The sequence below is a fragment of the Trifolium pratense genome, linkage group LG2, assembly GCF_020283565.1.
Source record: "Trifolium pratense cultivar HEN17-A07 linkage group LG2, ARS_RC_1.1, whole genome shotgun sequence".
Taxonomy (NCBI): domain Eukaryota; kingdom Viridiplantae; phylum Streptophyta; class Magnoliopsida; order Fabales; family Fabaceae; genus Trifolium; species Trifolium pratense.
The window spans coordinates 54,153,440-54,172,896 of NC_060060.1; the positions used below are offsets into that span (position 1 = coordinate 54,153,440).

Here is a 19,457-nt window from a genome sequence, read left to right on the forward strand (position 1 = left end):
ATTCACTTGTATTTAGTATAAAAGTATTAGGAGAGAGAACGAAGAGAGATAATATGATATGTGATAATGACAAAATCAACCTTAAAAATAAACTAAATGTAGGTGAATGTAAAATTTTTGAATGTAGAAAATTCAAATCCGTCATATCAACAACTACCAAAAAAATAATTGACTTTAAAAGATTCCTCGGGTGATTGTATATTTTCTCATCATTATCATTCTCGTCATATTGTTTTTTCTAAAGCTACGTCTCTTTGTTTGAAGTGTCGGCTTTATACTCGTATATCAAATAAAAGACTTTTGACATTATACTTTTCATTTTTTCATTGTAATCCAATGTACATTAATTTAGATTGTAACTTCTTATATATATTATTGTAAATATAAACCTAAAATATATTTAAATTTAAAATCTTTAAAAGATATTTAGGCATATTATTTTCAACACCTAAGAATTTTGGTATTTTTAGGGACCCCTAAAAGCAATTATTTTGGGCCCCTAATTTTTAAGGACCTAGAGCAGTCACCCTCTTCGCCCTCCCTCGGATACGACTCTTGTGGTGGATGTATAAATTGATTGGAAAAATTGTCAAACAAAACCTCACTCTAGCTAAAAAGAATCTCACTACTCATCAGGGACGGACACACTTATAAGGGGTTGTGTGTGGCTAAAGCCACACCAGATTTTTCATTTTTTTTTTTTTTTATAAAAATATATGTAGTGAAAGAGAAAAATTGTGTAAGTAGTTATCGTGTGGCATTGGTTAGCCCAACAACCATTTTGCATGATTATTTTCATTCTTTATATAATATTAGTTGGTATAAGTTGGATACAGTCTTTTTCATTATTATTATTATTATTGTTATTCATCAAATACATCATTTAGTTTTTTAGGACATATCGTTTGGTAGAATTCGAGTTCGATTTTTAGTGGGAACAATTCTTAGCCAGATTTTTCTAACCTCGCGGCCAGACTCTATATTATCGGACTCCCTTCGCCCGGAAATCAGAGGACTAATGCCAAAAAAAATATATCATTTATTCAATTAGTTTAAAAAGTTAATATTTGATTATAATTAAAGTAGGAGAAAATAGTTTCTTAAAAATATACAATTTTTAGTCATAACGAAAATAATTGTACCACTTTAGTTCTTATGTTCGAGAGGACACAAATTTTGCAAATTTAAAAGGACTTTTAGATCTTTGTGCAAAACTTGTGTAAACAAATAAGTGCAATACATATGATTTGGTTTATAAGCTTTTGAAGTTGGCTTCAGCTATGAATTAATTTAGTAAAGATATAGTTTGCTATGTAACAAAATGAGTGATCAATGATTAAATAACCGTCTTGTAACTCTTATAGAAAGAGATGTTCTTGCAACAATTGACAATGATGTCAGTTTAATTAGCTCATTTGCAACAAATGAATGGTAGATGATTTTCGTTGTAAATGTATTGTACTTAACAATATTATATCTTATTTTCAGTATAATTTAGTTCATTGTTTCTTCATTTTTATATTTTTTTTTGTCACATTTTCTTTAAGATTTTAGCCACACCAGATTTTCATGTCTATATCCGTCCCTGCTACCCATATGTAAGACTCTGATTTTTAGAGCGTTGAAGATGGAATCCAACCTCTAAAATATGGGATAATTTTGAAAGTAAATATATTTTCTCTTAAATAAGCCGGTCTTACACTTGACAGAATAACTAATTGTCACGATATAACGAATTATTGGTTAAGCCACTAAGATTGGTCCAGTTGTGAGGAGTTTGAGTAATATGTTGTAGGTCATGGTTAAGCCACTAAAAAAAGTTATATTGGTTATTATGCATGCAAGTAAGGAACTGAATCAAAACTTTTTCAAAAATAAAAGGTAGGGTTCAAATCTAACAACTGCGATATGATAGATCCATAGTTTTTATGGTAAAGAAAGTTTGCTAACTACATGCAAGAACTCCATTTGCATGTAAAACTAAGATCCTTAAGATTATCTTTATTTATTTGTTTTTTTATTTTTAAGAAGCTAAATTAGCCCACCTAAATTGGCGTCAGAGAGAATCAAATATCCAATGTTTTAAAAACTGGACCGGACCGGCCGGTCCGACCGGTTGAACCGGGAACCGGAGGGTATTCATAGGGTAAAGCAGCATTTGACTGGAATACCCGGGGATACTGAAATTTGCAAGGATGTGCCTCCAGAAGTTCGTTTTTTGGTGAAACAAAATTATGATGAAAATAGCAAGAAAAGAAAAGCCTCAGAAGCGGGTGAAGTTTCAGCCACCGCAGAGGGGGTGGATTACAACAAGTAGAAGCAAACTCAACACCGACAACTTCTAAAAAAGGAAAGAATGTTGGTCGAATTGGTACTTATTTTTTACCTAGAACAACACCGGGAGCTCAACCTACTTTAAAAAGTGTGATACAAAGTAAAGAAGTGGTAGAAAGGTGTGATCTTGCTATTGCGAAGTGGTTTATTGATGCATCTCTTCCTTTCAACGCTGCAAATTCCCCTTATTTTCAACCTGCAGTTGATGCTCTTTGTTGCATGGGTCCTGGATATAAAGTACCTACTATGCATGCCCTTCGTGGTAACTTGTTAAATAAGTGGGTTGTTGATGTGAAGAAACAAATAGAGGAATATCGTACTTATTGGAAAGATACGGGCTGTACTCTTATGGCAGATGGTTGGACCGATCGATGCAGGAGAACTCTTATCAACTTTTTAGTTTATTGCCCTAAAGGAATAGTTTTCATCAAGTCTGTTGATGCTTCTCAACATTCTAAGACTGCAGACATGTTGTTTAAGCTTTTCAAGGAAGTAGTGTTATATGTTGGCCCTGAAAATGTTGTTCAATTCGTCACGGATAATGCTGCGAATTACGTTGCTGCTGGAAAGTTGTTGGAAAATGAGTTTCCGAGATTGTATTGGTCTCCTTGTGCAGCACACTGTATCAATTTAATGTTGCAAGACATGGGTAAATTAGAGGAAGTAAAGGAGGCGGTGTCACATGCTTCAAAAATTACCAAATTCATATATAATCATTGTTTTGCATTGTATTTGATGAGGCAATGCACAAGAGGAAGAAAATACTTCGTCCTGCTCCAACTCGCTTTGCTACTAATTTCATTGCTTTGCAAAGTATTTTGAATCATAAAGATGCTTTGAGAACCATGGTAACATCCAAAGAATGGACAAGCACACATTATTCCAAAGATGCCAAGGCAAAACAATTTGTGGAACAAGTCTTAGACTCAAAATTCTGGTCTGAATGTGCTGACATAGTGAAAATCACAGAACCACTTGTACGTGTGTTACGTATTGTTGATAGTGAAGATAAGCCTGCTATGGGATATCTCTACCGAGCTATGTATAAACCAAGAGAGGAGATTGAGAAGAGGTTTAAAGAAATAAGATGAAGGTGGAGCCTTATTTGAAGATTTTGGATAACCGTTGGGATGCACAACTTCGCAAAAATCTTCATGCTGCTGGTTATTGGTTAAATCCTTCATGTAGATTCAGTCCAGAATATGAAAACCACGAGAACACCACATCTGCCACGTTGGATGTCATTGAAAAGTATGCTTATGATAGTAGAGAACTTCGTGCAAAATTAACAGCTGAGATGAGATCGTTCGGAAATTGTCGAGGTAGTTTTGGAAGGAAAACAGCAGTAGAAGATCGAACTAAAGTGTTACCAGGTAAAATAAATTGATAATCTCTTTTTGTATTTTAGTTCAATGTCAATATGTAATATGTATTTTAAAATGTTTTTATTTTTTATTTTATCACATAATATTGTAGATCAATGGTGGGAAATGTATGGGACTGAAGCACCCCATTTGAAAAAATTGGCTATTCGGATTTTGAGTCAAACTTGTAGTGCCTCCGGTTGCGAAAGAAATTAGAGTGTGTTTGAGCACATTCATTCAAAGAAAAAGGAATAGGTTGGAGCATCAAAAACTTAATGATCTCGTCTTTGTTCGTTACAACTTAAGGCTACAAAATAGGTATTACAAATTTACAATTATTATGCACAAATTTATAATTCATATATAATCAGTTTGGGACTGCTGGTTTTTTTTTTCTTTTGGTGCGGTTTTGCCTTTGTTAGGGGACAACCTTGGCTTTTTAATAGCTACTCTAGCACTTGTTGATTATTATAGCAAATGGAAACATTAATCTATAAAGCTGTTGGTGATGCATTTTGATAAATTATGAGTTCCAACTGTTACACCAGTAGCACCATTTGAAACTTGTTTTTCCAAAATGAGACCTGGTGTGCCTTTTATTGATTTGGTTTTGCATAGTGAGAATGTGAGCTGCTATTGTTAGTGATTCTGTTTAGAACTTCAATATTCTGGTTTATGTGAAATCTATAGTTAGTGAATAAGTGAGCTGCTATTGATGTATTGCCTCCAAAGTTTAATTTCTTTTTGCAAAATAAATACTAGTATAAATACTTATATCTTTTCTTGTATACTGATTTTTTATTTGTAGCATATAATCAAATTCTCTTTCTAATGATTTGTAGAAATCAGAAGAAACAAAATTATGACCCTATCAATTTTGAAACACTCGGTGACCATTCTGATTGGGTGTTGGAGGATTCACCACCATTTTTAACTATTGAGGAAGTGGAAGCACTACACACCGAGCTTGCTAGTATGACAATTGAACCTGTTTCGAATGATATTGGTAAGTTAGTTATTGTGATTGCATTTTTCTTATTTTAATTCATTACTATGTCAATTGCTAAAATAAATCTCTAAATTGATTTTATTGTAGATTTGAATTTGGATGAAGTTGAAGATGATACATGGTGACGGATCGTCACACTCTCTAATCCATGCCTATTTTAGCAACATTAGATGCATTTTATTAGGTTTTAAGCAATAAATGTAAGAGAAATCTATTCATAAGCATGATTACTTGTTTTGCAAGAAAACAGGAAAAATTGCAGGAAATTGCTGATTTTCACTACGCTGGGGGCGTAGCCCATCACGCGCTGCGTGATGGAGTTCACAGGGAGCCAAGTTTTTCACCATGATCACGCGCGGCGTGATGCCTGACCACGTGCGGCGTGAAGCTTTGATCAGAATTGGATTGCTCTCTGCCTTGATCACGCGCGGCGTAGCACTTTAGTCTCTCGATGTGTGATATCCATTCATGTATTGTCTCTCGATTTTGCTTGTCGTCTTTTTATTTGATTGGTACTTTTGTAGCACACACGAGGCATGTTCCTTGGTACCTTTGAGCTTTTCTATCCACCCTTACATAGTATTATCCTTTGCTTAACCAATTTGAGCTGAAAAAGAAAATGTTATTTTGCACAACCTTAAGAAATGTTTGATGTAAAAAAAGGAATGACTTTCTTGGAGGTTAGGCACCTAATTAGTGGTTGATGCGCATTGCTAACCACTAAGTTTGGGGTTGCTCTTTGGAATTAGCAACAAATAAAGTTTGGGGTGAGGGTACTAGAGAACTTATACAAAGTTTTGATTGAAAAATTTCAAAAAATTTTGCAAGGCTTTAGTCATGAGAAAGATAGAAGAAAAGTATGAAAAAGAGAAAAAAAAAAAAAAAAAAAAAAAAGGGGCATGAACATGGAAAAAAGAAAAGAAATATTGAAAAAAGAAGTACAAAAAGAAGTGATAGCCTTGATTTCAAAAGAATTACAAAACTTTATTTGATGAATTGAAAAAGTTCTCTAGTCCACTATAGTTCAAAAGAAGAAGTTGGTTTATGAAAATTTTTGACCTTAGGGGGATCTAACTCCAAGTTTTTCTACTACTTATCCCAAAAATGTCACCATCCACCCTAGCCAAGCCACGTTATAACCCTAAAAGACCTCTAAAGTGTGTGCACAAAGTGAACCGAATGAATTCTTAGACTACTTGCAAAATTATTGTTGACTTGCATTGATGTGTTGATTTGAGTGAATTACCAAAATTGAAGAGTGTATGCGAGTAGTGTGATGGAATCATAGAGCCTTGGTTGAAAAGTGTGAATTACTTGAAAATGCCTTGCGGGAACGATTGTGCAATTGAGAATTGTTTGCAGGTGGATCATTGATCATCAGGTGATTCTCACGTATGTATGATTCGAGTGAATCTAAGGAAAATGCCAAGGTCTTGACACAAAAGCTTGAGGTAAAAGTTGTTTCCTTGAGGACAAGGAAAGGTTTAAGTTTGGGGTTGTGATGACGGATCGTCACACTCTCTAATCCATGCCTATTTTAGCAACATTAGATGCATTTTATTAGGTTTTAAGCAATAAATGTAAGAGAAATCTATTCATACGCATGATTACTTGTTTTGCAAGAAAACAAGAAAAATTGCAGGAAATTGCTGATTTTCACTACGCTGGGGGCGTAGCCCATCACGCGCTGCGTGATGGAGTTCACAGGGAGCCAAGTTTTTCACCATGATCACGCGTGGCGTGAAGCTTTGATCAGAATTGGATTGCTCTCTGCCTTGATCACGCGCGGCGTAGCACTGACCACGCGCGGCGTGAAGAAAGGAAAGACAACTACGCCGGGGGCGTGGAGCTATCACGCGCGGCGTGAAGATTGCAGAGTTGAAGATCAGAGACCTCAGATTTGATCACGCGCCGCGTGATACCGTTACACGCACGGCGTAGTTGAAGGATTTGCAACCACGCGCGGCGTGGTTGCGATTATTATATAAGGATTCTGCATTTTCTGTGAAAGGGGTTGGAAAATCTGCTACATTCATCTACTTTCTGGTTTTGGAAGCTTTAAGAGTTGGATCGAGACCTTTATAGGATAGCTTCAAGCTCCTCAATAGCATGGAATCTCAAGCCATGAAGTTGAAGCTAGGACGCGATCGAAGCAACATGAGGAGCTAAATTCCTTGTGGAGGTAGGATCTAGGATAGCTTAGGATGTAGTTGAATCTCATGTAATCTGCTCAATTGTAAGGATTTACTCTGTTAACAGTGTTTACTTAATGCAATTCTTCTCTTAATGCTTTATGATCCTTCATTAGTGTTGTAATGATTTTGAGTTAAGTCACGTATGAGAATATTGATTTAATGTCTGAACTGAATTGCATTGAGCACTCGAGTGTTTCCGGTCGAGAGATTGAAACATAGAGTGTAGCGAACGATCGACGCGCTTTCATATCATTCGTTGTAGGTAGCATCCGCCCGAGAGATCGGGGAAGTATCGACAACGAATAGAGTGGATTTTGACAAGAGATTGCGATTCACTAATTTGTTGATCCAGTTGTGAACACTTGAGTAAATTCGTATGATGCGGTAGATTGCATGTGATTTAGCTATAGACTAGGTGATTCCGATGATTCTACCTCGTTTTTCCACTTATCACAAAGCACGTTTTCTAACAATTCATCACTCAACATACCCCCAATTTATGTGTATTTCTTGCATAATGTTTATGAACACTATTAGACTAGTTTAATCACACAATCCCTGTGGATCGATATTTTATTACTACGTGGTATTTCGTTCACTTGCGAAAATTATCCATCAATACACAACTCAATTCCGGAGAAAACTTGGAACAAAGGGATAATATTGTTGATGGGGGACATGATGTGGATGCTTTTGATGTGGATGCTTTTGATGAAGGAGAGCCCCAACATTGAAACAACTATGCTGCCTCCTTGGAATTAAATTTATTAGACACCGTTTATGTTTTATGTTTAAAACTTATTTGGATTTTTATTTTGTACTATTTTAATGTGTGTGATGTGATGACAATGTTTAAGATTTTAATTTAAGAACTTGTGACATTGTGAGTTTATGGCAGTTTCAAATTTTTATATTTTTTATGCTTTTTTTTCAAAGACCGATTTATCTTATTCGACCGGTTTAATACCTATATAGTATTATTATAGAGACCGGTTCATTCTGCCGGTTTAATCCGGTTTGTCATGCGGTTCGACCAGTGACCCAATGGTTCGACCAGTGAACCAGTGCCCTCGTCAGTTCGATGTCCGGTCCGGTTTTTAAAACACTACAAATATCTTTATTTATCTTTATTTATCTGTAACACGAGCATTAAAACATATAAATCAATTTTTTATACAAGATCATTTATAAGTCTCATGAACAAATATAACGATGCAAATATCTTTATTTATCTTTATTTATCTGTAACACGAGCATTAAAACATATAAATCAATTTTTTATACAAGATCATTTATAAGTCTCATGAACAAATATAACGATTTGCCCTCTTTGTTCTTCCAACTCTCGTAGAAATGAAATTTCTCCATAATTAACCATAAACAATATTTTCAATTAAGTACAAATGTCAAAACCCAACTTTCTAGCTCATAATCAAAACAAGTTGGTAAAAAGTGAAAACTTTATGATCTACCATTTAAAAAATATATGCATGATTCAGAGATTAAACATATTACCGTTTATTTAAGGAGTTTAAATTTCTTACCATTTACATCAATTTATTGTTAATATATAAAATATTTTACTCGCAGGGACAGATGCATTAAGAGGCATGGTGTGGCTAAAGCCACACCAGATTTTTTGATATTTTATTTATACACATGTATATAAATATATATTGTGTTAAATACTATTTTTCGTTACTAGTTAAGTGTATTAATAAAGAAATTTATGTCGTATTTTATGCGTTTAATACTTTAAAAATATACTACTAAAAAATTATTTTTTTAATATTAATTTTATCTTTGATTTTCTCTTTGGTTACTAGTATGCTTAACAAGTGCCCCGGGGCACTGTTTAACATGACTCATAAAAAAAAGTTAAATTGGACAATTGGGCCTTAACTTATTTATGGGTTTCGTATTGGTCTCTTAACTAATTAACGTTACAAATCGGTCTCTTAACTAATTAAAGTTACAAATTGATTTCTTAACATTAATTATGTTGGGCATATTTGTCATTTCCTTTAATTTTACTCAAAAAAACGTTAACTTTATCTTCGGTCTAAGAAAGAGGTCTGAACTCGTAATTATATTTCTTAGCATGCCTATCAATATTACTCATAAATAAATTATTTATGAGTACATATAACGAATAACATAAAACAATGTTAACTTTTTTGAGAAAAACTAACGAAAATGACCAATATGACAAACAAAATTAAAGTTAATTGGTCAATTTGTAACGTTAATTAATTAAAGGACCAATATGAAACCAATAAATAAGTTAAAAAACCAATTGTCCAATTTGGCCAAAAAAAAAAACACATTGTCTTCAATTGAAGTAGTAAACACAAAACACGTATGTTTCTCTCCCTCTTCATCAATCAACTTCATCGCTCACCCTCACGATAGCCACCACCCACCAAATTTGAGCCTCTCATTGTCATTTGGAGCTTTAGATGTGAAAAAATTATTGAGAATGGTTGAGCTTTATCCAAGTGATTTTGTAGATGAGCTAGAAATGGTGGTGCGACATCAACTTCAAAATTATATTAGAAATGTTTAATTTTAGCCACACCAGTATTTTATGTCTGGATCCGTCCCTGATCATACCTATTTCATTGCAAAAGAAAATAAATTATTGTACATATTTTCTCATAATGTTGGGCATGTATTCTTTTCTTTGTCTGAAATATGAAACATGCATCTATCAATACACATACATATTTTTCCACCCCAACATGAGTTTAAATGTACTTATTTTTAAACTGCCTATGACTAATTAAAAATTTGGTACATCTTGAAAAAAACCAAGGAGCATTTCATAGTCATATGACTCAATGTCAGGAATCTCGTCTGAAATAACAAAATCAGCAATGCTCTCGGTCTTGGTCCGACGTTTTTTCACAATCTTTTGCGGTTGATAGAACTCGCACCAGATCTGGTTTGTGGTCTTCGACGACCTGTTTCTTTGCTCCATGTTGAGTTTTTCTTGAACTCATTATTGCCTATATATTACTCCCTTATTAGTTTATAATTGATATGTATGATGAATATAATGTGCAAATAGAAGTAGCTATATATACATGAAGAAAAGAAATAGATTTTTTTCTCCCTGTACCCCCACTTTTTAATTTTATTTCCGTAATACCCCATTCTAAAAACAATTATCGTAATACCCCTGTTTGGAGACAAAACTGCTGCGCAGCAGGCACCTGCACATGGCGGAACTGCCAACCGCGCCATGTCAGTATACATGGCGGAAAAGGCAGGCTTGCCATTGACAAAGGATGGCGGAATTGGGAATGGTGCCATGTGCTCAGAATGGTGGAACTGCCACTGATGCCATGTGCAGGAGATGGCGATATGCAGAAGCACGCCATTGACTATGCTTTCCAACGCTGCTCATCATACCAGTTTTGTTTTTTTTTTTTTCCATTTTCCACACTCTCATACCATTTTATATAAATACACACTTTACACTTTCATTTTTCACCCACTAACTTCATCTTCTTCATTTGAATTTTTCCTCATTCACTTTTTATTATACAAAAGATGGCATCTTCTTCCAATGTTTGTGACAACTATTTATCATCAACACCTCTATTTTCTGTGAAATTTGAAGGCCGCCAAAAACATTTTAAATTAATGATTGACAAATTGAGTTCTCTTTCGGCTTTAAAGAGTAAGATTCAAGAAATGTTTTTGTTGAAAAACAATGAACATATAGAAATCGAGCATATGGCCTATTTAAATTCATGCACGGACATCACAAGTGACTCACTCGAAGCTACAACGACAAAATATTGGTACAAATTGAAGGGTGATTTGGAAGTGCAATTGATGTTTTCCTTTGTTGAAAATGAAAAAGAACCACATCGTTTGTACGCGACCTTGAAAAAAATTGGTTAAGTTGTTGTTGTATGTGGTTTATTTTTTATATTATGTCATTTTTTTATGTTTTATGTTTGTGTAATTTTATTAACGATGTAATCCTAAATTTAGCAATTTAATTTTATTTCCTGATTTCGTATGAATGTGGAAAATAATATATATGTGTGTTTTGTTGCGAAATATTAAAATATAATATATTGATAATAGATAGAAAAACACATAGAAATTACATAAAAAAATAAAATTAACTACGATTAATTAGAGGGTCCGGCTGCATTAGGACATTCTCGATAGTTATGACCCGGCACTCGACATAAGCCACATCGGAACTCTCTTTTTTCAAAATCGTCCATTTCAGTTCGGATGCGTGTCTTTTTGGGACGTCCTCTCTTGGTTCTTTTCATATCGGCGCGAGGACAAACAACGTCACCTTCATAAATGGGCCATAAACTCTTGCTTCGAACTACCGGGAAGGCCTCGTCATACACAGCATTTACAGTGGTAACTCGGTACACGTCGTCAATGAATGCTTCATATGAAATGTTAGCATGATTACATGCAGCAATAACATGCGAACATGGCAAGTGTAACGCCTGAAACTTTCCACAGTCGCACATCTTTTCTCTCAAGTGTACCCAGAAATGATCCTTTGGTCGGCCTTCATGGGGATCCTCAGTTTCCTCCACTGAGAAACTATAATTTCGCCGATCAAACTCAGTGACGATACATGAGTTTGACTTACCGAGTGCATCTAAATTCCGCCCTCCGCATGTATACTGACATGGCGCGGTTGGCAGTTCCACCATGTGCAGGTGCCTGCTGCGCAACAGTTTTGTCTCCAAACAGGGATATTACGATAACTGTTTTTAGAATGGGGTATTACGGAAATAAAGTGAAAAAGTGGGGGTACAGGGAGAAAAAAATCAAAAGAAATATATAGAAAATACATAAAATGTTAAAATAATAAATGAGATTCAAATAAGATAAGATCACAGTCTGTCATATTTAAATTTTTTAAAAATAAATAATATTTTCAGCATCTTAATAAGATTAAAAAAAAGAAAAATTGTTGCCAAAGAAAAAAGGAAAAAAGAAAAGAAAAAGAAACCTCCTTGCCTTAATTATTCGATAACTTCCTTTTAGATTTTATGTCCTAAAAGAGATCCAGTAAAAAAAGAAATAATCTAAAAGAGATCCATTATAAAAATTTCAACAAGTTTTGATTCTCAAATATTTTCTATCGTGATTTTTGGTCTCTACTTTTCAATCAACTCGTGTATATTATTCAAAATTTTATTTTATTTTTTTTGCATTCATGTTTAGGACATTATAAAAATATGTCTTGCGAAAGTTTAAATTTTATTAACAATGGATAAATTAAATATGAATTTTTTTAGTTTTTTGAGCTTAAAAATTCATAAATAATTCATCTTATGTTAAAAAATTCTAAATTTTTGTGGGAGAGGTTCTTATAATCTTGAATATCAGAGCCTGGTGAATTGAGATGTAATCTCATTCTATTGATCAATAAAAACTCAATATATTACATGGAGAGTTGCTACTAATTTATATACAAATCAATAAACCTTTAAAGTATTGTAACATATGTAAACTAATAAATAGGAAAAGACTAACAGACTTCCAAACTATAAATGAGATGAAATAGCATCCTTATCATGTAATATCCCCCCACAAGCTGGACTATGTATGTCACAAAGGCCAAGCTTGGAAATTAATGACCCAAAAGAGGGCGCCAACAACGGTTTGGTCAGCACATCAGCAAGTTGAGCAGACGAAGGAATAGGAAGGAGATGAATGAGTCCACTCTGGATTTTCTCGCGGATCACATGACAATCAATTTCGATGTGCTTAGTTCTCTCATGGAAAGCGGGGTTGTGAGCAAGATAAATAGCAGATTTGTTGTCGTAGTAAACGGACGCAGGTTGTGGAAAATTAACACATAGGTCACGAAACAAATATTGTAGCCACTGCAATTTACAAGAGAGACTAGCAAGAGCGTGATATTCGGCTTCAGAACTTGATCGAGAAACCGTAGATTGTTTCTTTGATTTCCAAGAGATGAGAGAAGAACCGATAAATACACAGTAACCAGAAACAGAACGACGGGTAGTAGGGCAAGATGCCCAATCCGAGTTAGCAAACCCCGATAGCTTCAAAGGAGAATTGGCAGAGAAGAAAAGTCCCTTTGTTGGGCAACTCTTTGGATACTTCAATACACAAGTAGCAGCCTGAAATGAATGTTTTGGGGACGAGAAACAAACTGACTAAGTTGTTGGACAGCAAAGGCAATATCTGGGCGAGTTGTAGTGAGATACAAAAGGCGTCCAATCAAACGTCTAAAAGCAGATTCATCATGATATAGAGGAGAATCTACATCATGTAGTTTCAAGGAAGAATCATAGGGAGTAGAACAAGGCTTCACAGCAAGATATCCGCTGTCAGAGAGTAAATCCAAAGTATACTTGCGCTGATTGAGCAAGATACCACTTGGAGATCGAGCTATCTCAAGACCAAGAAAGAAACGAAGTTTTCCAAGATCTTTAATACAGAACTGGTGATCCAAGAAAGTTTTGACATGCTGAATTTGAGCAAGATCATCACCCGCGAGAACAATATCATCTACATAAACTGGAAGAGCCGTTATTTTGGTTCCAGAAGTCTTTGTAAATAAAGAATAGTCAGCAGAGGAATGTTGGTAACCAATGGGAACAAGAGCTGTTGAAAGAAAGTTTGGCATACCACTGATGGCATGCTTGCTTAAGGCCATATAGAGATTTGTGAAGCTTACATACTTTGGTTACCCCTGGAGAAGAGTTGGGAACCACGAGGCCAGGAGGGAGTTTCATGTATACCTCTTCATGAAGATCTCTGTGAAGAAAGAAATTATTGACATCATGTTGTTCAAGAAACCAACCTTTGATAGCAGCCAAGCTGAGAAGAGTTCTAATAGTGTTCAATTTTGCCACAGGAGAGAAAGTGTCAAAATAGTCTACACCTTCCATTTGAGTGTAACCCTTGGCGACAAGGCGAGCATTATAATGCTCAATGGATACGTCATCATGAAATTTTACCTTATAGACCCACTTGCACCCAATTGAGATTTTGCCAGGTGGAAGGTCCACAATTGACCAAGTATTAGTGGCAGCAAGAGCTGTTAATTGAGATGTAATTCTCATTCTATTGATCAATAAAAACTCAATATATTATATGGAGAGTTGCTACTAATTTATATACAAATCAATAAACTTTAAAGTACTGTAACATATGTAAACTAATAAATAGGAAAAGACTAACAGACTTCCAAACTATAAATGAGATGAAATAGCATCCTTATCATGTAATATATAATATTATAAATATGAATAAAAAAATCATTCAAAAATGTGAAAGTATAAAAACGTTGATATAAAAATAAGGACAAAAAGTTGTGATAGAAAATATTTAAGGGGCCAAAATTTGCTTTTTTTTTTTTTTTGAACAAGAATTTGCTAAAAAAAATTATATGGACTAAAAACAAAATTTGAGATATTTATAAGGACTCAAAACTTATTTAACCCAAAAATCTTTCCGAGTTATGTTCCCTAGGCTATGTTTGGATTGATGAAATGAGATGAAATGTAAAGTGATGAAATAGAAGAATGTTTCATTGTTTGGATTTTAAAAATAATAATGGAATGAAATGGAATATGATAAAATGAATTTCATCTCATACCACCACTTATCTTCAATATTATGTTCATCTCCTTTTTAAAATATCTAAATATGGAATGGAAGATTTATGTCATTCCGCTCAATTTCATTTCACTTCACTTTATACTGCTCCGCTCAATTCTATTATATTTCATCAATCCAAACAGTGTCTTACCCTAACAAATTCTCCTTGTTGATTCTTTCAAATGTTGTATGATCGAATTAAACTACTTTACAACAATCATCTTCCGTTCATTGTATAATGAAAAAAAGAAGAAATATCAATTGTAGTGCGGTGCATGGTTAGATATTGTAATAGCAATATATAGATCTTTTGTTTTTTTTTTTTTGTTACAATATATAGATCTATTTTATTTTACAAAAGATTATGAAGCATTTATTAACCATTGATCAAATGATTCCTAGGAACATCGTACTAGTTATAATTAATTAATTAAATACGCCATTGTCTAAGACTAGATATATGTAGTACGAGTGCGATATGATGATACAAATATGTGGAATTTTTTAAATTCAGATTATGATATGACTTGTATAAAAAAAAAATATATATGATATGACTAAAATACATTACAAAATTTTAATAATAAGTTAAATTTATATGCATGTAAAATACATGATAGAAATATACATCCATTATTTTTCCTTAACACACATGAGCAAATAATGAGCAGATAGAGCTCCAATATGGCACCTCAAGATTAACATTTTTTTTTTGGGGGGAAGGAAATCTCAAGATTAAAACACTACAAGAAATTTGACATTTAGTGACGGCAAATGCCCGTAGCTAAAGATCACAAAACCGTTGGTATAGGCCAAAAAACCTACACCAACGGGCGTTTTGTTCCGTGGACTTTACTTCGCTGTACCCACGGAATTTTCCGTTGCAATAGCCTATAGCTACGGCAGTTTTAGTAGTTGGAAAAAATCATGGACCTATACCCACGGCCAATGACACCTATTGAATTTGCTATACCCACGGTGTTGTCCGTTGGTAAAGTTTTGGATTTTTATTTTTTTTCTTCATATTTTTACTCAACAAATATATTTTTGCCCTATTTTTCTTAATAGTATTAAATATACACGACGGACTATATTTTTTGTATACACCACTATAATTATGAAACAAAACAAATAAAAAACTTCAATTATATTGAAAAAACAAATCTTACAAGCAAAATAGGTCAAAATGTCAACCTAAAGAGGATCATAATGTATTTAAAAATATACAACAAAGTCAGAACAATCTCAAAACAAAAGTTACAAGATATCATGTCAATTAAATTTTCAAATTACTATGTTAAAATCAAATTAGCTTTAATCTTCCACTCTTCCATCTTCTTTAGTGTTGTCTATACTTTGAGAATTTGTTTGGTTAGAGGAACTAGAACCCCCTGAAACATATTTTAAAAAAAGAATACAAGTTACAAACTGAACTTGATAGATATTTCCATAATATTGAATATGAACTCAAAGGGTAAAATATAATATATCCTAATAGATGGAACCTATTGACAATAAAAGGATACAATTCTATTTTTCAAAGACATCACAGAATCCTCAATGACATGTAAGTAGAATTATACCTAACATTTTTATGCTTGTTATTTGCAGTGTTTACTCTGAGACTAATACCCTGCATGTTCTTGTAAATTAAAAAGCAAGAATGAGTGACTAGATGTCTTAGGTATTATATAGCATATAGAATTAGGTACTGTAAACAAAAGAGTTATGTCATTGGTAAAATATTCAACTTATCACCTTGAACATACATGTATTGCAAGAAGGAAGTGACAATAAGTAATGTTCATTACAGCACCAGTAGCTTCCATGTGTGATTCAGTCATGGACATCCTGCAATCAATGGATAAAGAGGAAGTTAAATTAAATGAGACTTAAAGAGTAAACAAGTTTAAGTGGCAATAATACTAACTTAGACGTTTTAAGTAAAGTTAGCAAGTCTCTTTTATATAAAATGAATTTATTAACAGAACCCATAGTTCTACAGTAAGTAAGACTTGCCTCTTTTGAATTCACTTTTGAGTTTTTCAACCTTGTTGAATGATGACTTGAATCTACACTTGAACATGGTTATTTTATGTCTTCAAAAGAATCCATCAGTGCTTTTCATCTTAGCATTACCATGAGCTGATTTGGATGGGAGAGTAAGCCTCCTGTAAAATTAAAACATATACAACACAACCAATTATATAAATTTGTGAGATTGATGAGAAGATCAATAACTCTAAAAGACTAGTTAAACCATTTCATATTCTAGATCGGTGCATTGACAAAAATTATAACATAATTGATTGATAAGATAAATGAACTGATGCCAAGTTTGCAGTTCCTCCAAATGGCCTAACCTAAGGATGTAGCTGGAACATAAGCATTTGGACCGATTACCTCCAAATTGCTATGGGTATAGGGCAATTTTCTTGTAGTGTTCATTAGTGTTTGGATACTTGCAGAATTCGTTATATCAGAGATACTGGAAGCATTTGGAACCTATTGAAAATAAAAGAATACAAGTTACAAAGTATATCAACCAGAATATAATAAGAATTATGTAGAACTAATGGTATGTGCTCCACTAATGAGAATCACTTTGTTAAGAGTAGATTACTTCCTGCACCACAATTTTCAATTGCTTGGTAAGGATCCAATTTGTCTACATATTACAACAAATGCTTTTAAATATAAGCACATAATTATTTATCGAAACAAATTTGTGTACATTTACCTGCTTGGAGTTGAGAATTAATGAATGCTAACTTGATTTTGGCGACTATGCCCCTTTCTTGCTAATAGGAAATGCCAAGTTCTCCAATGTCAATTGACATTAATAAGCCTGCACAAAACTTATATATCATTTTTGTATAATTATTTAATACAAAGAGCTCATTTCCAAACAAGAAAACCAAATCAATTCATAAACTAGATAAAGAAATCCACCCATGATTCATGTATGTAATAGAAGAACAAACTAAATAGAGCCGAAAGATACGCCAATGGCTCACAAAACAAAATCGATAAAGCTTGCTGATTTCTAACAGTAATAATCGACCTGCAACACACAATGCAGGAACAGATACGCAGAGTAGATGTGTCATACCAGCAGAGAAGAAACGAACACCAGCTCCAAAAATCTGAACCTGTGAAAAAGATCTGACACAATGCAAGAGCGAGAATAAGGCCAAGGGATCATACTTATGAATTTCTAACCCAACATGGACAAAGATTTTGGATCCAAAAACCATTGGCTTAGAGAACCTAGAAACAAATAATCCCTAATTTTTCACATCTACATACTAGTAATTAGTAATCACTATATTTCATATCTACCAAAATCTAGAAAACCCAAAATCAAAATCCAGAAAGTATAAACAATTAACAACAACCTAGAAACCAAAAACCAACAAAGCGCCATTCAAATAGGACTAAATCTTGTCAGGTTTGAAATTGAGTCGAATATGAAAAACATACAAATATTAATCAAAAAAATTAACACCAAACTTCGAATTGAGCCAAGAACAGAGAAATTTAGTTTGGGATGAAAGACAATGTTAGGGTTTTGGCACAATTTAGGAAAAACTCAATCTAAGTTGAAGTTGATAAAGAGACTCACGTGATAATGTCATTCCTTGATATCTAAAACTTAATAACCCCACCTATGATAACAATTCAAAGCAACATCACATATAGCAGCTATACAAATGAATTTAGCACCACCATAATTATTAGATTTTATAATTTCAGTTCCACAATGATGATATGACCTTATTCAATAGTTACAGAGCATGTTATCAATCACACAACTTATATCAACTATGAATTGAACTAGCAATTAGAGAAAGGATAAGAAATAGTAAAAAGTGAATGAAAGATTGACTTCCAGCTACACAAATCAAAACAAAATTGGGGAACAATTGAAACTAAAGCTAACCACAAATTTAAGGAACAACAAAGTCAATTAGGGTTTTTATATGGGATTTGAGGAAGAACACACAATTCAAATTAAAGCTAATGACAGATGTAAGGAGCGACAAAATCAATTGGGGATTTTATATGAGATTTGAGGAAAACACAATTGAAATTAAAGCTAAACACAATTGAGGAGAACTTACCTCGCGAAGAAAGCGATGGGAAAGAGCGGCGGGAAAGAGATGGGAAAGAGAGCGCGGTCGACTCAGTGGGAGAGAGCGGCGGTCGATTCAGTGGGAGACCGAAGGATTAAGCGATGGGAAAGAGAATGTGATGATGTTAGGGTTTGAGATCTTTTGAGTTTTTTTTCTTATTATTTTCGGAATTCAAAATAAGCAAAAAATTAAGGAGGCCAATAACCCGCGCGTTCAATATTCACCAAATTCACAGCGGGAAATGTGAAAAAAAATTTCCAGACCTATACCCACGGATAAGAGACACCTACACCTACGGCTAGAACTACTGTGGCTAAAGGTGTCCGTTGGTATATGGAATATTTCTTATAGTGAAACATGTGTCACAATACTAGTTATATAACTAATTAATAGTTAAACAAATAATTCAAACAATTTATTCTGCACCTCTAAAAAAAACAGTAAATTGGATAAAATACTATCTCATAATGTTGGCCATATATTCTTTTCTTTGTCTGAAACATGCATCAATACACATTCATACATGAGTTTAAATGCACTTATTTTTAAACTGCCTATATGACTAATTAAAAGTTTGGTACAAATAGAAAAAATCCAACCAACAATTCATACTCATATGACTCAATGTATGGAATCTCATCTGAAATAACAAAATCAGCAATGCATTTCGAAGATAGATTAATGGTCTTGGTTCTACGCTTTTTCACTATCTTTTGTGGGTATAAGGTTGACAGAACTCACACCAGATCTGGTTTGTTGTCTTCGACACTCTGCTTCTTTCGCCTGTGTT

At 33.7% G+C, this 19,457-nt stretch overlaps 1 protein-coding gene and 3 long non-coding RNA genes across 8 annotated transcripts; 1 reads left to right on the forward strand and 3 right to left on the reverse strand.

Moving 5' to 3' along the window:
* Positions 1–2,139: 2,139 nt before the first annotated feature.
* On the forward strand, positions 2,140–4,826 carry LOC123908804. 2 transcript variants are annotated; one of them, XR_006809716.1, is made up of 5 exons: positions 2,140–2,983; positions 3,231–3,707; positions 3,811–4,016; positions 4,541–4,704; positions 4,795–4,826. It is a non-coding gene; the product is annotated as an uncharacterized LOC123908804 (long non-coding RNA). The 2 variants fall into 2 exon arrangements; XR_006809715.1 differs by having other exon boundaries at positions 2,140–3,707.
* Positions 4,827–11,050: 6,224 nt separating this feature from the next.
* Positions 11,051–11,602, reverse strand: LOC123904948. Its single transcript, XM_045954551.1, has one exon. The coding sequence runs from the start codon at positions 11,600–11,602 to the stop codon at positions 11,051–11,053; it is 552 nt and encodes a 183-aa protein (XP_045810507.1).
* A 4,061-nt stretch (positions 11,603–15,663) lies between these two features.
* On the reverse strand, positions 15,664–16,387 carry LOC123910863. 3 transcript variants are annotated; one of them, XR_006810326.1, is made up of 3 exons: positions 16,301–16,387; positions 16,115–16,173; positions 15,664–15,922 (listed from the first exon to the last, which is right to left on the reverse strand). It is a non-coding gene; the product is annotated as an uncharacterized LOC123910863 (long non-coding RNA). The 3 variants fall into 3 exon arrangements; XR_006810325.1 differs by having other exon boundaries at positions 16,290–16,387; XR_006810324.1 differs by having other exon boundaries at positions 16,115–16,164; positions 16,290–16,381.
* Positions 16,388–16,553: 166 nt separating this feature from the next.
* Positions 16,554–18,827, reverse strand: LOC123910862. 2 transcript variants are annotated; one of them, XR_006810322.1, is made up of 5 exons: positions 18,656–18,827; positions 17,644–17,696; positions 17,272–17,379; positions 16,935–17,036; positions 16,554–16,702 (listed from the first exon to the last, which is right to left on the reverse strand). It is a non-coding gene; the product is annotated as an uncharacterized LOC123910862 (long non-coding RNA). The 2 variants fall into 2 exon arrangements; XR_006810323.1 differs by lacking the exon at positions 18,656–18,827 and adding an exon at positions 18,157–18,648.
* Positions 18,828–19,457: the final 630 nt, after the last annotated feature.